General features: G+C 41.0%; 1 protein-coding gene across 2 annotated transcripts in view; it reads left to right on the forward strand.

The window, feature by feature from the left end:
• The first annotated feature begins 315 nt into the window (after nucleotides 1–315).
• Nucleotides 316–17420, forward strand: part of ap1m1 (adaptor related protein complex 1 subunit mu 1) — a 146150-nt gene continuing 129045 nt past the window's right edge. The window contains exons 1-3 of one of the 2 annotated variants that reach the window (XM_059991694.1): nucleotides 340–469; nucleotides 7006–7126; nucleotides 14257–14413. In XM_059991694.1, coding sequence (XP_059847677.1) covers nucleotides 14293–14413 — 121 coding nt within the window. In that variant the 5' untranslated portion in view covers nucleotides 340–469; nucleotides 7006–7126; nucleotides 14257–14292. Of the gene's footprint in view, nucleotides 470–7005; nucleotides 7127–14256; nucleotides 14414–17420 lie in introns of both variants that reach the window. The other variant, XM_059991693.1, reaches the window with a different exon arrangement.

Raw genomic sequence — 17420 nt, forward strand, 5'->3', positions numbered from 1 at the left:
AGTTGTGTGTGTGCGTTTATGGGATGGAGGGGTGGGTGGGATGCAGACCAAGCATCATGGCAGGGATGTGCTGTGGGACTGGGCTATGTACAGATGCATCCTGAGGATGCGGGACTGGGCCAGGTACAGGCACGCCTATCAGATACTTGTTTTACCCACTCTTTCTACCACACCCAAGACTTGTCCTACAAGTGACTGCATTTACTCCGCTCTTCTGCCACAACGGATACACCCACCCATCCACCGGCAACACGTGACGGGGGCGAATGGTGACCCCACTGCAGCTTCGCGGGCTCTGGCCAATCACAGCATGCCTTGTTGCTCGGTTTTCGGAAGTGACGGCGCTGTTATGGTGACGCTGCGGCCCAGATAGCGGGAGCGAGTTGTGGTTTCCTTTTCTTCCTGGGCTGGGAGAGCCGACGGCAACATGTCGGCCTCTGCCGTTTACGTGCTGGACCTGAAGGGAAAGGTAAGGGGAGAACCTGGGTAGGCGGGTAACGCATACGCGGGTTTCGTCCTCCTGACCACGGTGGAAGGGCTGGCGCCCTCCCCACTCCCGTCCTCACCCCATCATCACCTCTCATCCCCCTCCACCTCATCGCACCGCTGTCCTCATCCTACACCCACTTTCTCGTCGTCACCCCATCCCACCACCTAACCTATCCCCACCCAGGCACACCACAGTGTCCTCTAACCCCAGCCAGCCCAGCCACCTGTCTGTTTCCAACTCCTCAACCCTATCTCTTTTCACGACAATGTGAAATATGTATCTTTTAAAAGTGAAGATTGTGTTGTTGACAGTGTGAGAATAAAATCAAAGTTCAAAGTACATTTATTGTCGAAGCATATATACCCTGAGATTCGTTTTCTTGCGGTCAGTCACAGTAAATACACGAAACAAGAATTAATGAAAACCGCACCCAACAGGACGGACAGACCAACTAGTGTGCAATTAAAAAAAAAACAAATTGTGTAAATACAAAGATAAAAAAAATAATACTGTATATAAACGAACAATACGTATCAAGAATATGAGATGAAGAGAGTCTTTGAAAGTGAATTGGATTAGGTATCTGAGAGATGGACTGTGGATTAGATAGAATGTAGGGGTTCTGCAGGAGAATGTGAACAGAAGAGTAGGCGAGGTATTAATGCGGACAATCTTGGGAAAACTCCTTTGATTAGACTTGTGTGTAATCCTACTCTAAAAGTTTAACAGTGACCAACAAGTATGGCAGAGGAGCTGATGTTTTAAATACCAGGGTGAGGAGAAGAGAATACACGGGATCCTCCACCATGTACCCTTTCTTCACTGGAAAATCAGGATTTCTGCTCGTATTGTAGAACAGTACAGCCTTTAGCCCAATGACAAATTAAACTAATCCCATTATCCTTGCAGATGGTCTGTATCACTCCCATTCCCAGCCTATTCTTGTGTCTGCTGAAATGCCTTTAAAATCCTCTAATGTATCTCCTTCCACCACGAATCCCTGATGGCATTCCTCACAACTGTCACTCTGTATTTAAAATAAAAACCTGCCCTGCACGTTGTCTTTAAACTTTCCTCATCCCCATCTTAAAGTTGTGCCTTCTAGTATTTGACATTTCTACCTGATGTAACAATTCTACCTATGCCTCTGATAATTTTATTAATTTCTGTCAGATCTCCCCTTAGTCTTTAATGCTCCAGTGATAAGAATGAGTTTATCCAAACTCTCCTTATAGCACGTACCCTCTAAGCCACACAGCATTATGATACACTCTGGAACACCACTGGTCACAGACTTCCAGTCAGAATAACACCCCTCCACTATGCTTCCTCTTCTATGGACAAACCAATGTATGAATTCAAACTGTCATGTCACCGTGGATGTGTTATCTTAATCTTCTGATTCATAAGGAACCTTTTGCAAATGCTTCACTGAAGTCAGTGTATACAATATCCACTGCCCTTCTATTATCAATCATCCTCATTACCTCAGGAAAAAAACAATCACATTTTTAGGTACAACTTGTCCCATACAAATCCATACTGATTACCTCTCATAATTCCATGGGTTCCAAAACCCTAAATCTAACATTAAAAATACTCTCCAATAGATTTTTGGAGTGGGGTAGGATGAGCGGTGACCTGATAAAGTTGTATAAGATGATGCGAGACATGGGTCATGTAGACACCCAGAGGCTTTCCCCAGGCCTGAAATAACTATGAGGGGGTATAGTTTTAAGGTGCTTGGAAGTAGGTACAGAGGGGATGTCAGGGGTAAGTCTTTCAGAGAGTGATGCCTGCATTGCCGGTGACAGTGGTGGAGGCGGATACAATAAGGTCTTGTCTAGGCAGTTGGAGTAGGTTACGTGGTCAGCACAACATTGTGAGCTGAAGAGTCTGTAATGTGGTGTAAATGTCTATGTTCTGTGTATTCAGTTGCACTGATGTGAGACTGGATTATCCCTGTTGATTCTCTTAAATAAAGAAACAATGTTGGTTGATCTTCATTCCCCTGGGACTTCTGCTGTGACAAAAGAGGATAGAGAAGCCCCAGCAATCTCCTCCCTTGCCTCTTAGTAACCTGAGATAGATCTTGCTGAACCCTGGGGGCTTATCCACCTTAGTGTTCTTCAAAAGACCATTTACCACTACAGAAATCCCAGTCAATGTTGGGAAAGTTAAAGTTACCCACTGTGACAATGCTGTTACTTTTACGTCTTTCTGTAATCTCTTTACTTATCTTTTACTCCATCTCTGATGGCAGTTGGGACGCCAGTCAGAATGATTGTACCTTTCTTACTTTATTTTTGCCTTCTCCCCATATTGTCTCGGTGGATGAGCCCTCCAGTGTGTCCTCTCGACGGCAGCTGGCAATTGCTCTGATTAGAAATAGAGCTCCTTCACATCTGAAACTTCACAACCTTGGAGTGACAAACTGCTGGACCTGGTCCCCTCTATGGAAGTCATGGCCATAGGTGGTTGTGGAGGCCAGTCACTGGGTGTATTCAAGGCAGAGCTTGATAGATTCTTGGTTAATCAGGGCATGAAAGGTTATGGGGAGAAGGCAGGAGGTTGAGGCTGAGAGGGAAATGGACCAGCCATGATGAAATGACAGAACAGACTCGATGGGCCAGTTGGCCTAATTCTGCTCCTATATCTTATGTCTCTCAACCATGTCCCTGTATTGGCAACAAGATTATAGTTCCATACATTGATCTAGGCTACAAGTTTATCTGCCTTACCTGCAATATTTGCATTTAAAATAAACACACTACAGCCCAGTGGTCCCACCATGTACATTTTACTTGGCCTGCCTTGTCTTTCCTATGGTGTTTGCTTGGTTCAACCCCTATTTTCCCCTCAATACTTCCATCTGTTGACCTACTGCTCTGGTTCCCACTTCCCTGCCATGCTCTTTTAAACCTCTCTAAGTGGTGTTGGTGAGGTGAATACACTCCCTTCTCTTCTCTCTCCTGTGGCTGTTGGGATGGACTGAAGAAAGGTTTCCATCTTACTCCACCCAGGAAGTTCTCTGATGCATAGATTTAGAGTGTGTAGAGTGTTTTTCCTTTGTGGCTGGTGGGAAGACCTTGGAATTTATTGGTGCTATGCTGCACCATACAGACAGTGGGTATGCTTGAGTATGTTCCAGCCTGTAATCTGGTCTGTGTTAATAAACATTGGTATTTTTCAAGGAAGGACATTTTTGTTCGTTCTGTAATTCCTGTCTTATCCACGTGGTTGACTCTTAACTGCCTTCTTGGTTTGAGGGCAGTGGAAAGTGATGTCCACATCCTGTATGTGAATAAGTGAAGAAAGATCTGGTCACATACCACTAAATGTTCACTTCAGTCTGGTTGTATAAGTATTGTGTATGGAATATTGAACTCCCTGCTATCATCAGGAAGATTTGTTACTCCATGTCCATCTGAATGGGCAGACTGGACTTTGGCTCAACACATAATCGTATATTCAACAGTGCAGCTCAGTTTCTGAAACTATGCCACAAATGAATAGATGAGGGCCATTTAGCAACTGTAGCAGTTGTTTATAACCATACCCGGCACAAAGCTTGTAGTCTGTGAAGCAGTGGTGATTCCTGCCATCCTGTACTCTTTGGAGATGTTAACTACACACAGGAGGTATCTCAACCTACTGGATAGTCAACGGTTTTGTCTTTGCATAATTTTCCAAATCCATAGACAGGATAAGCGAAGCAATGTTAGTGTTCTGTCCCAGACTAACATTTCAAGCATTGATTTCTTAACTGCACTCAGTTAGCTCCAATAAGCCGGATGTTCTTTTGTATGTTGATACCAGACCTCTAAAACAGACAAGCTGTTCCGGGTGTTGTTATTACAGTAGATTACTAGGTGGACAGAAGAAACAATTTGAATATGATTTTCAAGCCAGTTTGATCAAATATAACATGCTGTCATGGCCACTCAAAACAGATATGGAGCATTAGCGATTTCATTGAGAATCTCTAATCTGTGTGTTAGGAGTATACAAAAAAAAACAAGTATTAACAGTGGAATGAGTGTATCATCTCTCAATTTATTGCTATGCCTGCCCTGTCAAGCACTTCCTGTTACGGAATCTGCGGATTCCACATTGGCCTAATCAGTTGACTCAAATAAAGAAGAGTCACTCTGTTTGCTGGCTTCAGTCAAATTCCACATCCTTCTATATCCATGTCTAAAGTTAATCAAATTCTAAGGTTCCAGTTCTCTCTTCAACAAATTTAGGGCGCTGCATATGCCAAATTTCTATTACTTTTTCAGAAAGAATTGCTCCTTGGCCTTGCTACTGAATGGCCTAGTTACAACTAAAAGGTGCTCCACATTTATTCTTGATTCCGTGCCAGAGAAAATGGTGTCTCTTCTTTCATCTTTAACCAATTGTTTAACCAACTTGTCACTCCAATTTGATCACCACTTGGTGTTGAGAACACAAATCGTGTAATTTAATTTAACCCTTCTTCCAGAATATCATTCCAGTGAATTTGTGCTGCACCATCCATTGCTAATATATATATTATGTAAAGCTTCAAGTTAAACTTTGGACTTGTGTTTCACAGTGTAGATCTTCAACCCACAAGCTTGACTGAGTTAGGCAGAATGCTGCTGTGGAGATTATTGGAGCAAGATATGGGAACATCTTTAAAAAAGGAGATATAGTTAATGTAGTTCCCTTTTGGAGTTGCTGAGGCGGAATTTATTAGTAGATTGTATATTACAAGGACTGGCCTTTGTGAATTCAGAAATTAAAAATGGAAATGCTTCACCAGGGTTCACCTCTGGCAAGATATTGCAAAACTCCCGATAAGCTAAGATGTTGTAGTATATGAACCCTGTGAGTTTAAAGGGAGTATGTAAAATGAACTCCGTTATATTTAGCGGAACATGAGAGACACAGGTCCAGGGAGTCCATTGCTGAACCATTGGGCTTTCCAAATAATTGGATTCTGGACAATGGGAATTAATGTTTTGGGTTTATGATTTTTCTTCAGAAGGTCCATTGTAGGTTCAAGTTTTTTAGCCTGTACTCAAATCTACAAATTTGATCATTTCAAATCTACAAATTTGATCATGGCACCCTTCCAGGCTTTAGCTTTAACTTCCAATTTCAAGTTAACTGGTATTAAATGCGATAAGTGTGTCTAATAGCTGATACAGAATTACTATTTGTGAATTACTTCAAGTATGCAGTGCATTTGAAACAAGTTCTGTGAGCTCCTTTCATTTTGCAATTTCAGTTTTGGTAGAAGAATCTTGTAATGTGTGTTGAAGTATTTGGAACAAATGGTTTTTGGAGAAACAGGTTTTAATGCTGTTTGGGAACTAAGTGGGTTCGATAGGCTAATGTGGGTTCAACTATATAGATTGAAAATTGTGGTTGATGCATTGTTAGATAAATGATGAGGGATTGCCAAGGAGTGAAGAGGAAAGCAACAACTCTGAGGCCTAAGGAGATACAGCCATGTGTTTTTTGAACTAGTTCAGGAAATCAACCACTGAGTGAAAAGAATAGACGAGAAGATGTTCAAAGATCTGGCAGGACAAAGAAGAATGATAGGCAACTCTTCAATTGGTTTGAAAGATCTCAGCAGCTACATAAACTATCACAGTACATGGAGTATAAGAACAAGTGTAAGTAGATATTAGTGCTACAAGCATAAATTGTACGGTTTGAGAAGGTTCCCAGGCACATTTGCAAGGTAATTGGTTTTGTACAAGCAGAAAATACCTAAGAGCTATTTCTCATTTCCCATTGGGGAGAAATTCCCTATCGTTTACCTTTATTTATATACCTAAGTTGGTATGTTGATGAGCAATGTTGCAGTATCCTGTTCACTAAGTGGAATTGTTTGAATTAAGAAGTTCTGGTGATGTCTCTTTGTAAAGTGCTCTACTACTGTTGTCAGTGGTATTTTAAGAGATTGGTATTAACAACATCTTTGATCTTATGTTCTTCTATTATTTCTAGTGCAACTTCAAATATTTCAAAATATATTGGTTACTACCATTTTGCTAGATCTTTGTGGGCAGTTGTTTTTGTTTCAAACCCCCGAGTGATGTCTTGCTTCACTGCTAATGGTAAAATTCTGGTCTCTGATTTGCTGTTGACATGGCTGCTTTTGAAGCGGTTATGATGGAAGTACAAGGTGCTACATAATAAAATACTTCAAAACTTTGTCAGAAAAATAATAAAATGAATCAGAACAAGAAGCATTCCATTATAGATTGTTGGTAATTTATTTTCTTGTCTTGATAAAAATAGTTGTCTAAACTTTATGCTGTAATTACTGAAACCATAATTCAAAGTTGTAGTTAGTTTTAATTATGTCATGTGCCTAAGCATCATGGTTTGACTATCAGGCCTGATTTCATCAGTGCAATTTTGAGCCATCATTTAAGTCAACTGTTAGCTCTTCAGGTTGTATATTTGAATAAAACACATGCTTTGGGAGTGGTGAAAATTGCTTTATAAAGACAACTTTTTTCATTAAATAGGAGAATTCGAAAGCAAAATACAGTTGGCCCTCCTTATCCGTGAGTTCCACATGCGCGAATTCAACCAACTGAGAAGCGAGAAAACCTGGAGGTGCTCTTTCAGCACTTGTTGTTCAAGCATGTACAGACTTTTTTTCTTGTCATTATTCCCTAAACAATGCAGTATAACAACTATTTTACATAGCATTTACATTGTATTAGGTATCATAAGTAATCTAGAGATGATTTAAAGTATATGGGAGGATGTGCGTAGGTTATTGTGGATCGGGATCGAAAAAAAATCTGAAATTCTCCAACTAAGTAAGTTGGAACAGGTACATCTGGTATTATTTAGTGTCAGTTAGTCAAACGTTTGTCTTAGTATATATTATATATTTTACTTTCTATACATATAAAACACTTAAGAACGTATGCTTCAGCGCCGGGCTCGGGAACAGAAGTTCCTGAGTTCGATTCAGTGACAGATCGCTCCCGAGCGAGCTCTCCATCCGTGCCTGATTGACGTGAAGGATCAAAAACTGAAAACCTCAAAACCCAATAATTAAACTACTGCGTTGCTTAGTAATAATTGTAGCTTTCATCGGGGCAGAGCCTTTCTCACTTTATCCTTTAAAATTGTTCCAATGGTTGACCGACTGTAGCCTAACGCTTTTTCAATGACCGATGGCGTTTCACCTCTTTCCGATCACTTTATTATTTCCACCTTATTTTCAATCGTGATCGTGATTATTTTCGTGAACAGAAACACTGCGGATTCAGAGCTCTGCCGCTGGGTCCTAATGTCGACTGCATTGAGACAGGTTGAATAAGGGACTTGAGCATCCACGTTTTTTGGTATCCGCGAGGGGTCCCGGAACCAATCCCTCACAAACAAGGAGGGCCAACTGTACTGTGGATGTTGAAAATCTACAATTAAAACTGAAAAATGTTCGTAATACGCACCAGGTCGGATAGCATCTGTGGAAAGACAAATAGAATAAATATTACTTCAGAGTAAAAAAAAGTTGACATCACAGGGTCTTTTTTGAGTTTTGTTTGAGACATTGGCCTGACATAATGGGGTAACATCTTCTGCTGAGACGGATCTGCTTAGCTGTGTGGTGGTCTCACGGCTTCTGCGCCTGCCGTTTGGATTTAGCATGGATCCAGTGAGTTAATGTGAACTTCTGCAGATATCCCAGCTGTTGGGCTGAGAAATTTTTTCTCTGAACTTGTGCCAGGTTCACTTGCTAGGTATAAACTGGTGGTATTATAATTCATTATCAACCAAGTAATGAATGATTTTTAAAAAGTTTGTTTTTCATGTGCATATCTTTTGAAAACTGTTAAAAATGAAAGTAAAGTTACATTTTAAATTTTACACATGGTTCTGAATGATAGAAAATATCTGTGACAAACAGTTATTTTAGAACAGTAGCTTGAAGCTGCACACCCAGAATTGTGGCCTCATCATTGTCTCTGCAGCTGGCCAGGTATTGTGACACTGGCCTTGCCCAGAGTTGGGAGCCAAGTTCTTGGTGGAAGTCAGCACTCTGATAGAAATAGTGTGCTCCAGGGCCTAAGTGGCCAGAGAGCTCTTCTCCTCCTGTCTTCACCAAGTTGCTGACTTTATCCAAGGTTTTTTTTATGTGTGTAAATGTATTCTCAAGATTTATTGTAGTTCCTCTTTTCTAAAAGTTGTGTGTAGATCAGAAGGAGATAGACATAGTATAGAGGGTGATAACTCTTGTTAGTTTCACTGTATGTTCAATCCCAGTTTGTATTGAATAGACAAAGAAAATGCTGTATTAGGTCACCCAGGACATGCTGTCTTCTCACTGCCATCAGAAAGAAGGTGCAGGAGCCTCAGGACTCTCACCACCAGGTTTCAGAACAGTTATTACCTCTCAACCATCAGGCTCTGAACCAAAAGGGATAACTTCACTCAACTTCACTTGCCCCATTGCTGAAGTGTTCCCACACCTATGGACTGACTTGCAAGGACTCTTCATTTCACGCTCTAGATATTTATTGCTTATTTATTTATTATTATTTCTTTCCCTTTTTATTTGCACATTTTGTTGCCTTTTGCGCATTGACTGAACACAAGTTTGTGTGGTCTTTCATTGATTCTGTTATGGATTTATTGAGTATGCCTGCAAGAAAATGAATCTCAGGGTTGTATATGGTGACAAAGATAATTTACTTTGAACTTTGAAGATACCTGTATGAAGTGAATTTGGGTTTGGCATCCAGTGTATTCTGGCTTCACAATACTGTCTTCATAAAATTTACTACATATTGGGAATTGCAGTCAAACCAAACAAATTTTGGCTATTGCAAGTGATATGCCCTGTGCTTCACCTCACATTGATCTTCCTTGGTTATGGGCTGAGTGGCTTCAGTCTCGTGTTACTGCTGGATGTCACTGAAATGAGTGTAAGACTTATTAAATAATCTTCCAAAAATGATGCTACTCAGGGCATTAATTCTGTTCTGTCTCTTTCAGTGTATAGTCCGTATAGCCTTTCTCCCCGTGCACGCACTTTATGCCTGTAATTTTTTTCTCTCCTTGAAATCTTTTTAAGATCTATCAACTATATACATCTTTCTGGTCACGCATTCCAAATCTTAACCATTGATATAAAAAAAACTACATAACATTATTTGTTTTATTTGTAATCAGCTTAAAATTATGCCTTCTTGATATCAACCATTTAACTTCTAAAAATGCTTCCTCATTTTGTCTCCTTGGCATTGCTAGATCTCCTCTTAGCCTCCTAACTCTTAAGTGCTACCATCTAGCTGGTCCAATCCATTCTTGATGACTTATTTGCATTGTAATTTCCAGTCACCATATTTAAAATGTATATGCATCACAGTGTATTTTTCCTCACACAAGGTAGCGCTACATTTAGCTCCTCATCCATTATTAAGCAAATTCTCAAAACCAGCCCTCCCTCCCTGCTAAAGTTTGGCTATGTTTGCTGTTTCCTTATGTAAGACTTCAGTTTGATTTTGAACAAAATGTCATTAATGTGTGGACTGACAGAACTGCTCTATGACTGATGCAACAGCATCTATCATGCACCTGTTCCTGACACACCTAGAAAACAAGACTCTACTGTCTGAATGCTGTTTCTGGCTCTCAGTTCAGCATTCAGTGCTATTGTCCCACAGACCTTGGCGAACAATCTCCTACTCCTTGTTTTAAATACACCACTGTTGGACTTCCTAACGAACAGACCTCAAATAGTCATGCTGCACAACCGTTCTTCTCTCCCCAACATCAGCAACATGGGTGCCTCCAGGGCTCTGTGCTGGACACACTGCTGTACACTGCTTACACATGACCAAATGGCCAAGCACCTGAGTAATCACATTGTCAAATTCACTGATGACATAACAGTGGTGGGCTCATCACCAAGAACGATGCGAAGGCCTACAGAGAGGAGGTGGAAGAGCTCGAGGCTTGTTGCCAGGCAAATAACCTCTTCCTTAACATCAACAAGACAACAGAGATGGCTGTTGACTTCAGGAGAACTTGCACCACTCACACCTCCCTTTACATTGGCAGCACAACAGTGGAAATGGTGGGAATGCACATCTCAAACAACCTCATGGTCTCAGAACACATCCTACACAGACAAGGAAGTTTACCAATGCCTCTGCTTTCTGACGAGGCTGAAGGGAGCTGAACTTTGCTCTTCCATTCTCACCTCATTCCACTGTAGAGAGCATCCTCACAAGCGACATCACTGCTTGGTACAGAAACTGCACTGTGGCAGACAGGAAGGCTCTACCACTGGTGGTTAAAACTGCCACCAGCCTACCTGGCATCAAGGACATATATACAGAAAGTACCAGAAAAGGGCCAATAACATCATGAAGGATCCCACACACCCTGCTCATGGACTATTTGTCCTACTCCCATCAGGGAGGAGGCTACATAGCATCCACACAAGGACTACCAGACTCAAAAACAGTTACTTTCCCCAAGAATTAAAGCTGGTTAACACCTCCACCAATACTTTATTTTTCCCCATCAGTCACCTTGTGTAAATCCTAGTGTCGCTTCGTGGATATGAACTTATGTATTTATGTTTGTGCTTTACTTATTATTATTGTGTTCTTTAGCTTTAGCGTTTTTTTGTGCTGCATTGGATTCAGAGTTACAATTACTTTGTTCTCCTTATACTTGCGTGCATAAAATAATCTTGAATCTTTGGATGGAATCGCATCTTAACATTTTCCTTGATCCACTTTTCTGTTCCAAATACAAGAAGCTTCTATTTAATCTTTGTTGGCAGTCATAAAGGTTTTGAAGCAAAGACTGTGGATGTTGAGACTTGTATCAAGTTGAACAAATGTAGAAGTGGGAAAATAACATCACTATGTAGAATCTTAATGTGACTTTGGGATGATCATAGTTGTAATGCAAAAAGTGTAACATAAACTGAAGATAACTGTGATACCATTGTCAAGAAATGTTACTACATGCTTGATTGGGAATTTTATTTGCTGTAGCCCCTGGTAATTTCAAAAGACTCTGTAAATCATTTGCTATTGAAGAAAACAACTTTTGACAAATGATAGCTTTTCCATCAAATGCACTGGGTATTTGATTCTGCAGTATCATCCTACACCACCTTATTGGTTAACAGAGTATTAGCTTGAGAAAAAAGTTCTGATGGTCCCCAATTGATCAAGTAAAAAGCATTTTGATGGAGTTCATTTTTTACAGACTTATCATTTTGCTGCTACATAAGAGGATTTGCTGCAGAGGGAGTCTGGTAATATGAGGGGTGATTGATAAGTTTGTGGTCTAAGGTAGAAGGAGATGAGTTATACAGCTCTCATTACATGTTAATAACTCATCGGGGTGATTGATAAGTTTGTGGCCTAAGGTAGGAGATAAGTTATTAACTTCAAACTTTCTGCATAATCACTCAAAGAGTTGAACTGCACGTGCATGTAACAAGAGCTGTATAACTCATCTCCTACTTTAGGCCACAGACTTATCAATCACCCATCTGTGGACACTTCCTGGAGGTCCAAGATCCCCGTATGCTCCACGACCGCTGGACTAGGTGTGTGAATGTAGGAGGGGACTATGTTGAAAAATAAATGTGCTAGGTTTTCTAAAATTGACTCCTTCTACCTTGGGCCACGAGCTTATCAATCAGCCCTCATGCATTTGTGGGAGTAGGGGCTAGAGGGATTTGGGAAGATAGTAGAAAGAGGTTATTTGAACTTGGCAGGCTTCTGTGTAGAGTAGGGCTAAATGACTGGCAAATGCAGATAAAATCATTTTATTATACAGTTGAATGTTTCTTTAGTTCTTGATCATAAGATGGTGGTGAGTTATGGACATGAAACTGTCTGGGGATGATACTCGCATGGTGAAGTGTGGTAGAGGGCTCTTGGATTTAGACTTGAAAATATTTAAGCATTCCATTACAACCGAGACAGGATAATGTGCAATTTAGGAATATGTAGGTGGAGGTATCCTCACGCAATATAGTCATACAATTGTTATAATAGAAGGTCATTTATTCCATCCAGAGGTTTGTAGGGCAGTCAAATCAGTCTGACTTCCATCCTTCCATTCCTGAACAGTTGAGTTTTATCAAGGTTCAAAGGTTCATTTGTTATCAGAGCATACAACTCTGAAATTCCTCTCCATGAAACCAAGAAACAAAAGAACAGCAGCACCATCATCAATCTCCAAATCCCCACTCCCCACACAAAAATACTAATAAAAACAGAACAGGCACATCGGCCCAAATCCCCCTACCCCACACAAAAAAGATGAGGAAGATTGGGTGAGAAACACAGAAAATTAAAAACCGCAAGACTGGGGGAGAAAAAGGTCTAGAGTCCAGTCCGTATCCAAAATACTGAAAATCTAGGTAACATTCTTCGGGTATAGCAGTAGCCTTTCCTGTCTCCGGCAGCAGAGCGATCCCACCAGTATCAAAAGGCAGTCTCCCCTCTCCAGCAGCAGAGCGATCCCACTAGCGATCAAAAGGCAGTCTCCCCTCTCCAGCAGCAGAGCGATCCCACTAGCGATCAAAAGGCAGTCTCCCCTCTCCAGCCACAGAGTGATTCCACAAGTGATCAAAAGACAGTCTCCCCTCTCCTGCAGCAGAGTGATCCCACCAGCAATCAAATTGCAGATAGCTGGTGCTCACCTTTATCAGTGGCCTGTGTTTCAATGTTTTATATGCTGTTATCAGCTCCCTTACAGGCAGTGATTTCCAAGTCACAGACATTATTTTCATTTTGCTGTGCTTTTGCCAGTCACACCAGTGGTTTCTATATATCACTTAACAAATTTCCTTTCAACCTGCTTTGCACTGAAGAAAACAACCTCAGCTTTTCCTGAATAATTTTGGTTTTTGTATTGAGAGATTTCACTTGCATTCTAGTAGAATGCTTCTTCACCATCTCTGGGGCCTTCACATTCTTCCTAAATTAGGGTGACATAATCCTGGTTGTGGCCTAATCAGTAATTCATTAAAAAAGTGAGGGGAAAAAACCAATCAGCCATGATTGAATGATGGAGCAGACTCGATGGGTCAAATGGCCTATTTCTTCTCATTTGTCTTCTAGTCTAATATCTTTTGATCTTCTAGGTGGAGAGGCTGTAGTTTGGGCGATACAAATCCTATACTGTTTTATCTCATTGGGCAAGATGATAAATTTGCACTTATGATTCTCTGGTATAGAATTATTTGTATTCTGAAAGTTCAAAGTAAATTTATTATCAAGTCACCATATACTATCTGCAGGCGTTTACAGGAAAATAAATAAATCCAATAGTATTTATAAAAACTATACTTAACAAAGACTAACAAATATATACTGTGCAATAGAGGACAAATCATGCAAGTAATAAGTAAACAAAAAAGTAAATAAATAATATTGAGTTGAATAGATATTTCAGTAATACATCAAACTTCTGTGCTAACAGTGATCCCAACTGGAGCAATTATTAGAGTGGGAGAGAAGGGAGGAGAGTGTATCCAATAAACTACCTGAAGACCCAGCAGGGTTTCCTGCAGCCAACATGGAAATGCCGAGATATGAATGATTAACCTCCCTGCTGAGGAGAGGGCACCCCATTTCCATCCCCACCCCCACCATCTCTCCCAGCTGCTGGTGCTTTGGCTTGTTGTGACTAGGGCCTATCACTGTGGTGAAGTAAGTAGTCATATCACTGTTTTCCAGAATATGTCACAATATTGCTAAATGTGTCTTATTTCTCAGGTCCTAATCTGTCGGAATTATCGAGGAGACGTGGAAATGTCAGAAATAGAACATTTCATGCCTATTCTGATGGAAAAAGAGGAAGAATGCTCTCTGACACCCATCTTGTCACATGGAGCAGTTCGATTCATGTGGATTAAACATAACAACCTATACCGTATCCTTAAAAGCAGTTTTGATCATTTGCCTTTGAAGATTTAAAATTAACTATACATAAAGGATGTTTTAGCATTTGTAGACTTTTCAAAACTGTTTCACCAATTCACTTTGGTGTTTTCAAAATGCTACCTATATCAAAAACTTACCTCAGATTGTGGGAGGCTAGGAGGTAGAATAGTCTTGGATAGGACAGAGCCTCCTGCTCTGAATGCTGCAATATGTAATTGCTGTGTTTGTGTTGTAGTTTGTATTCAGTCACAATCAGTGTAAAAGTGATACATCCAAACTTCTGGTACAGATATATGAACATATAATGCAGCTAAGCTTCAAACCTCAAATATAACAGTAGTTCAGTGGTTAAATCAATAATTAAATCACTGTTCCACAATATGATCCCATAAAAAAGAACGCTAGTTTAGTAAACACAGGGGATTCTGCAGATACTGGAAATCAAGAACAATACACAAAATGTTAGATTATTGCACAGGAAAAGACCATTCGGCCTCTCCCATTGCTTGCTCTGAAGGGTTAGTTTCACTACTTTCTCTTTTTCCAATAAGTCTGCAGTTTCTCCTTCAAGTAATTTATCAATTCCCTTTTCAAAGTTATAAAAATCTATATTCACCACAATTAGAAGTATAAAATAATTTCCCCTGTATCACTCCTGGTTCTGTGCCCTCCTCACTGCCTAACTCTTCAGCACTGGAATCGTTCTGCAGATTTGGATGTTTTTCTTGGTCATCTTTGCTTTAAGTATAAGGAGAACAACTGTAGTTTTAATTTGCCCCAGCAACTACATAATCTGTTTCTAGAACCATTCTAGTGAACTACATATCAACACTAAAGATCATGTAAAAATTGCTTAGGTATGTATAAAATGTAAGCATTATACTTCAGCTGGAGCCACACTGGTGTTTTATATGGGTTTATATGTTTCTCTGGATTTTAATCTCTGTGTCTTAATTTATAATATCCTGTATACATTGCTTGTTCGTCTGGCTTGATGATCAATGCCATTAATCAATAATCCATGACCAAATGCTACCTGGGCGTTTTTTCAATGGGGAATATGAAGTTTTGGATAAAAGAACAAAAAGTATTACTTAAATGGAGATAAATTGCATAAAACACACACAAAATGCTGGAGGAACACAGCAGGCCAGGCAGCATCTATAGGGAGAAGCACAGTTAACGTTTCAGGCCGAGACCCTTCGTCAGGACTAACTGAAAGGAAAGGTACTAAGAGATTTGAAAGTAGTGGGGGAGGGGAAAATGCAAAATGATAGGAGAAGGCCGGAGGGGGTAGGATGAAGCTAAGAGCTGGAAAGGTGATTGGTGAAAGTGATACAGAGCTGGAGAAGGGAAAGGATCATGGGATGGGAGGCCTCGGGAGAAAGGGGGCGGGGGAGCACCAGAGAGAGATGGAGAACAAGCAGAGTGATGGGCAGAGAGAGAGAGAAAAAAAACAAACAAATATTGTCAGGGATGGCGTAAGAAGGGGAGGAGGGGCATTAACGGAAGTTAGAGAAGTCAATGTTCATGCCATCAGGTTGGAGGCTACCCAGCTGGTATATAAGGTGGTGTTCCTCCAACCTGAGTGTGGCTTCATCTTGACAGTAGAAGAGGCCATGGATAGACATATCAGAATGGGAATGGGACATGGAATTAAAATGTGTGGCCACTGGGAGATCCTGCTTTCTCTGGCGGACCAAGTGTGGGTGTTCAGCAAAACGGTCTCCCAATCTGCATCGGGTCTCGCCAATATATAAAAGGCCACACCAGGAGCACCGGACGCAGTATACCACACCAGCCGACTCACAGGTGAAGTGTTGCTTCACCTGGAAGGACTGTCTGGGGCCCTGAATGGTGGTGATGGCGGAAGTGTAAGGGCAGGAGTAGCACTTGTTCCACTTGCAAGGATAAGTGCCAGGAGAGAGATTGGTGGGAAGGGATGGGGGGGGACGAGTGGACAAGGGAGTCACGTAGGGAGCGATCCCTTTGGAAAGCAGAAAGAGGTGGGGAGGGAAAGATGTGCTTGGTAGTGGGATCCCGTTGGAGGTGGTCGAGGTTACGGAGAACTATACATTGGACCTGGAGGCTGGTGGGGTGGTAGCTGAGGACAAGGGGAACCCTATCCCGAGTGGGTGGCAGGTGGATGGGGTGAGGGCAGATGTGCGGGAAATGGGAGAGATGCGTTTGAGAGCAGAGTTGATGGTGGAAGAAGGGAAGCCCCTTTGTTTAAAAAGGAAGACATCTCCTTCATCCTGGAATGAAAAGCCTCATCCTGAGAGCAGATGCGGCAGAGACAGAGGAATTGTGAGAAGGGGACAGCATTTTTGCAAGTGTAATGGATTCAGGCAACAATAAATAAATGAGTTAGGCAAGGGTTTTTACAACAAATAACAAGTTTATTAAACACTGAAAACAATCCCCCCCAAAAGTCAACAAATCACTAACGTAACCGGAAATCAGCTGCTGTGCGGGAGCTGAAACAGTTCTTAAAGCAATGAAGCTTACAGTTCTTAAAGCGATGTTGCAAAAACAGTTCTTTGGTGTAGTATTGCCAAAAGTTCAAAATGCTCACAGTCCATTCAAGGGAGAGACTTTTTAAGGCGATTTAAATTCTCTTTCACGTCGTGTTGCTTCGGTTCTCAAATCGAACTTTTTCCACGAAGAATTTACAAAACGAAACGGCTTAAAGGCACTGACCTTTCCTTTACCACACTGGCCTCAATCCTTTCTGCTATTTGGCAGGAATTAACATGAGAACAGTCAACGAATTCCTTCCGAATAAGAATCAAACAAGGTCGAACCTGTTTCACAGTCAAAATCGATTCTCCTCGATCTTTAACTCCCGAACTCCGATCTTCACTCTCCACTGATTCTCAGCTAGCAGTATTGTAAAGAAACTGCTGGCAATGACCGTTTAAATTTTAGGCATTAGATAAAACTTCATCTTTCAACTAAACTGCGTCATCACATTAAATCACACAGTGGCATGAAGT

The sequence above is a fragment of the Hypanus sabinus genome, chromosome 16 (genome assembly GCF_030144855.1).
Source record: "Hypanus sabinus isolate sHypSab1 chromosome 16, sHypSab1.hap1, whole genome shotgun sequence".
Classification (NCBI taxonomy): Eukaryota; Metazoa; Chordata; class Chondrichthyes; order Myliobatiformes; family Dasyatidae; genus Hypanus; species Hypanus sabinus.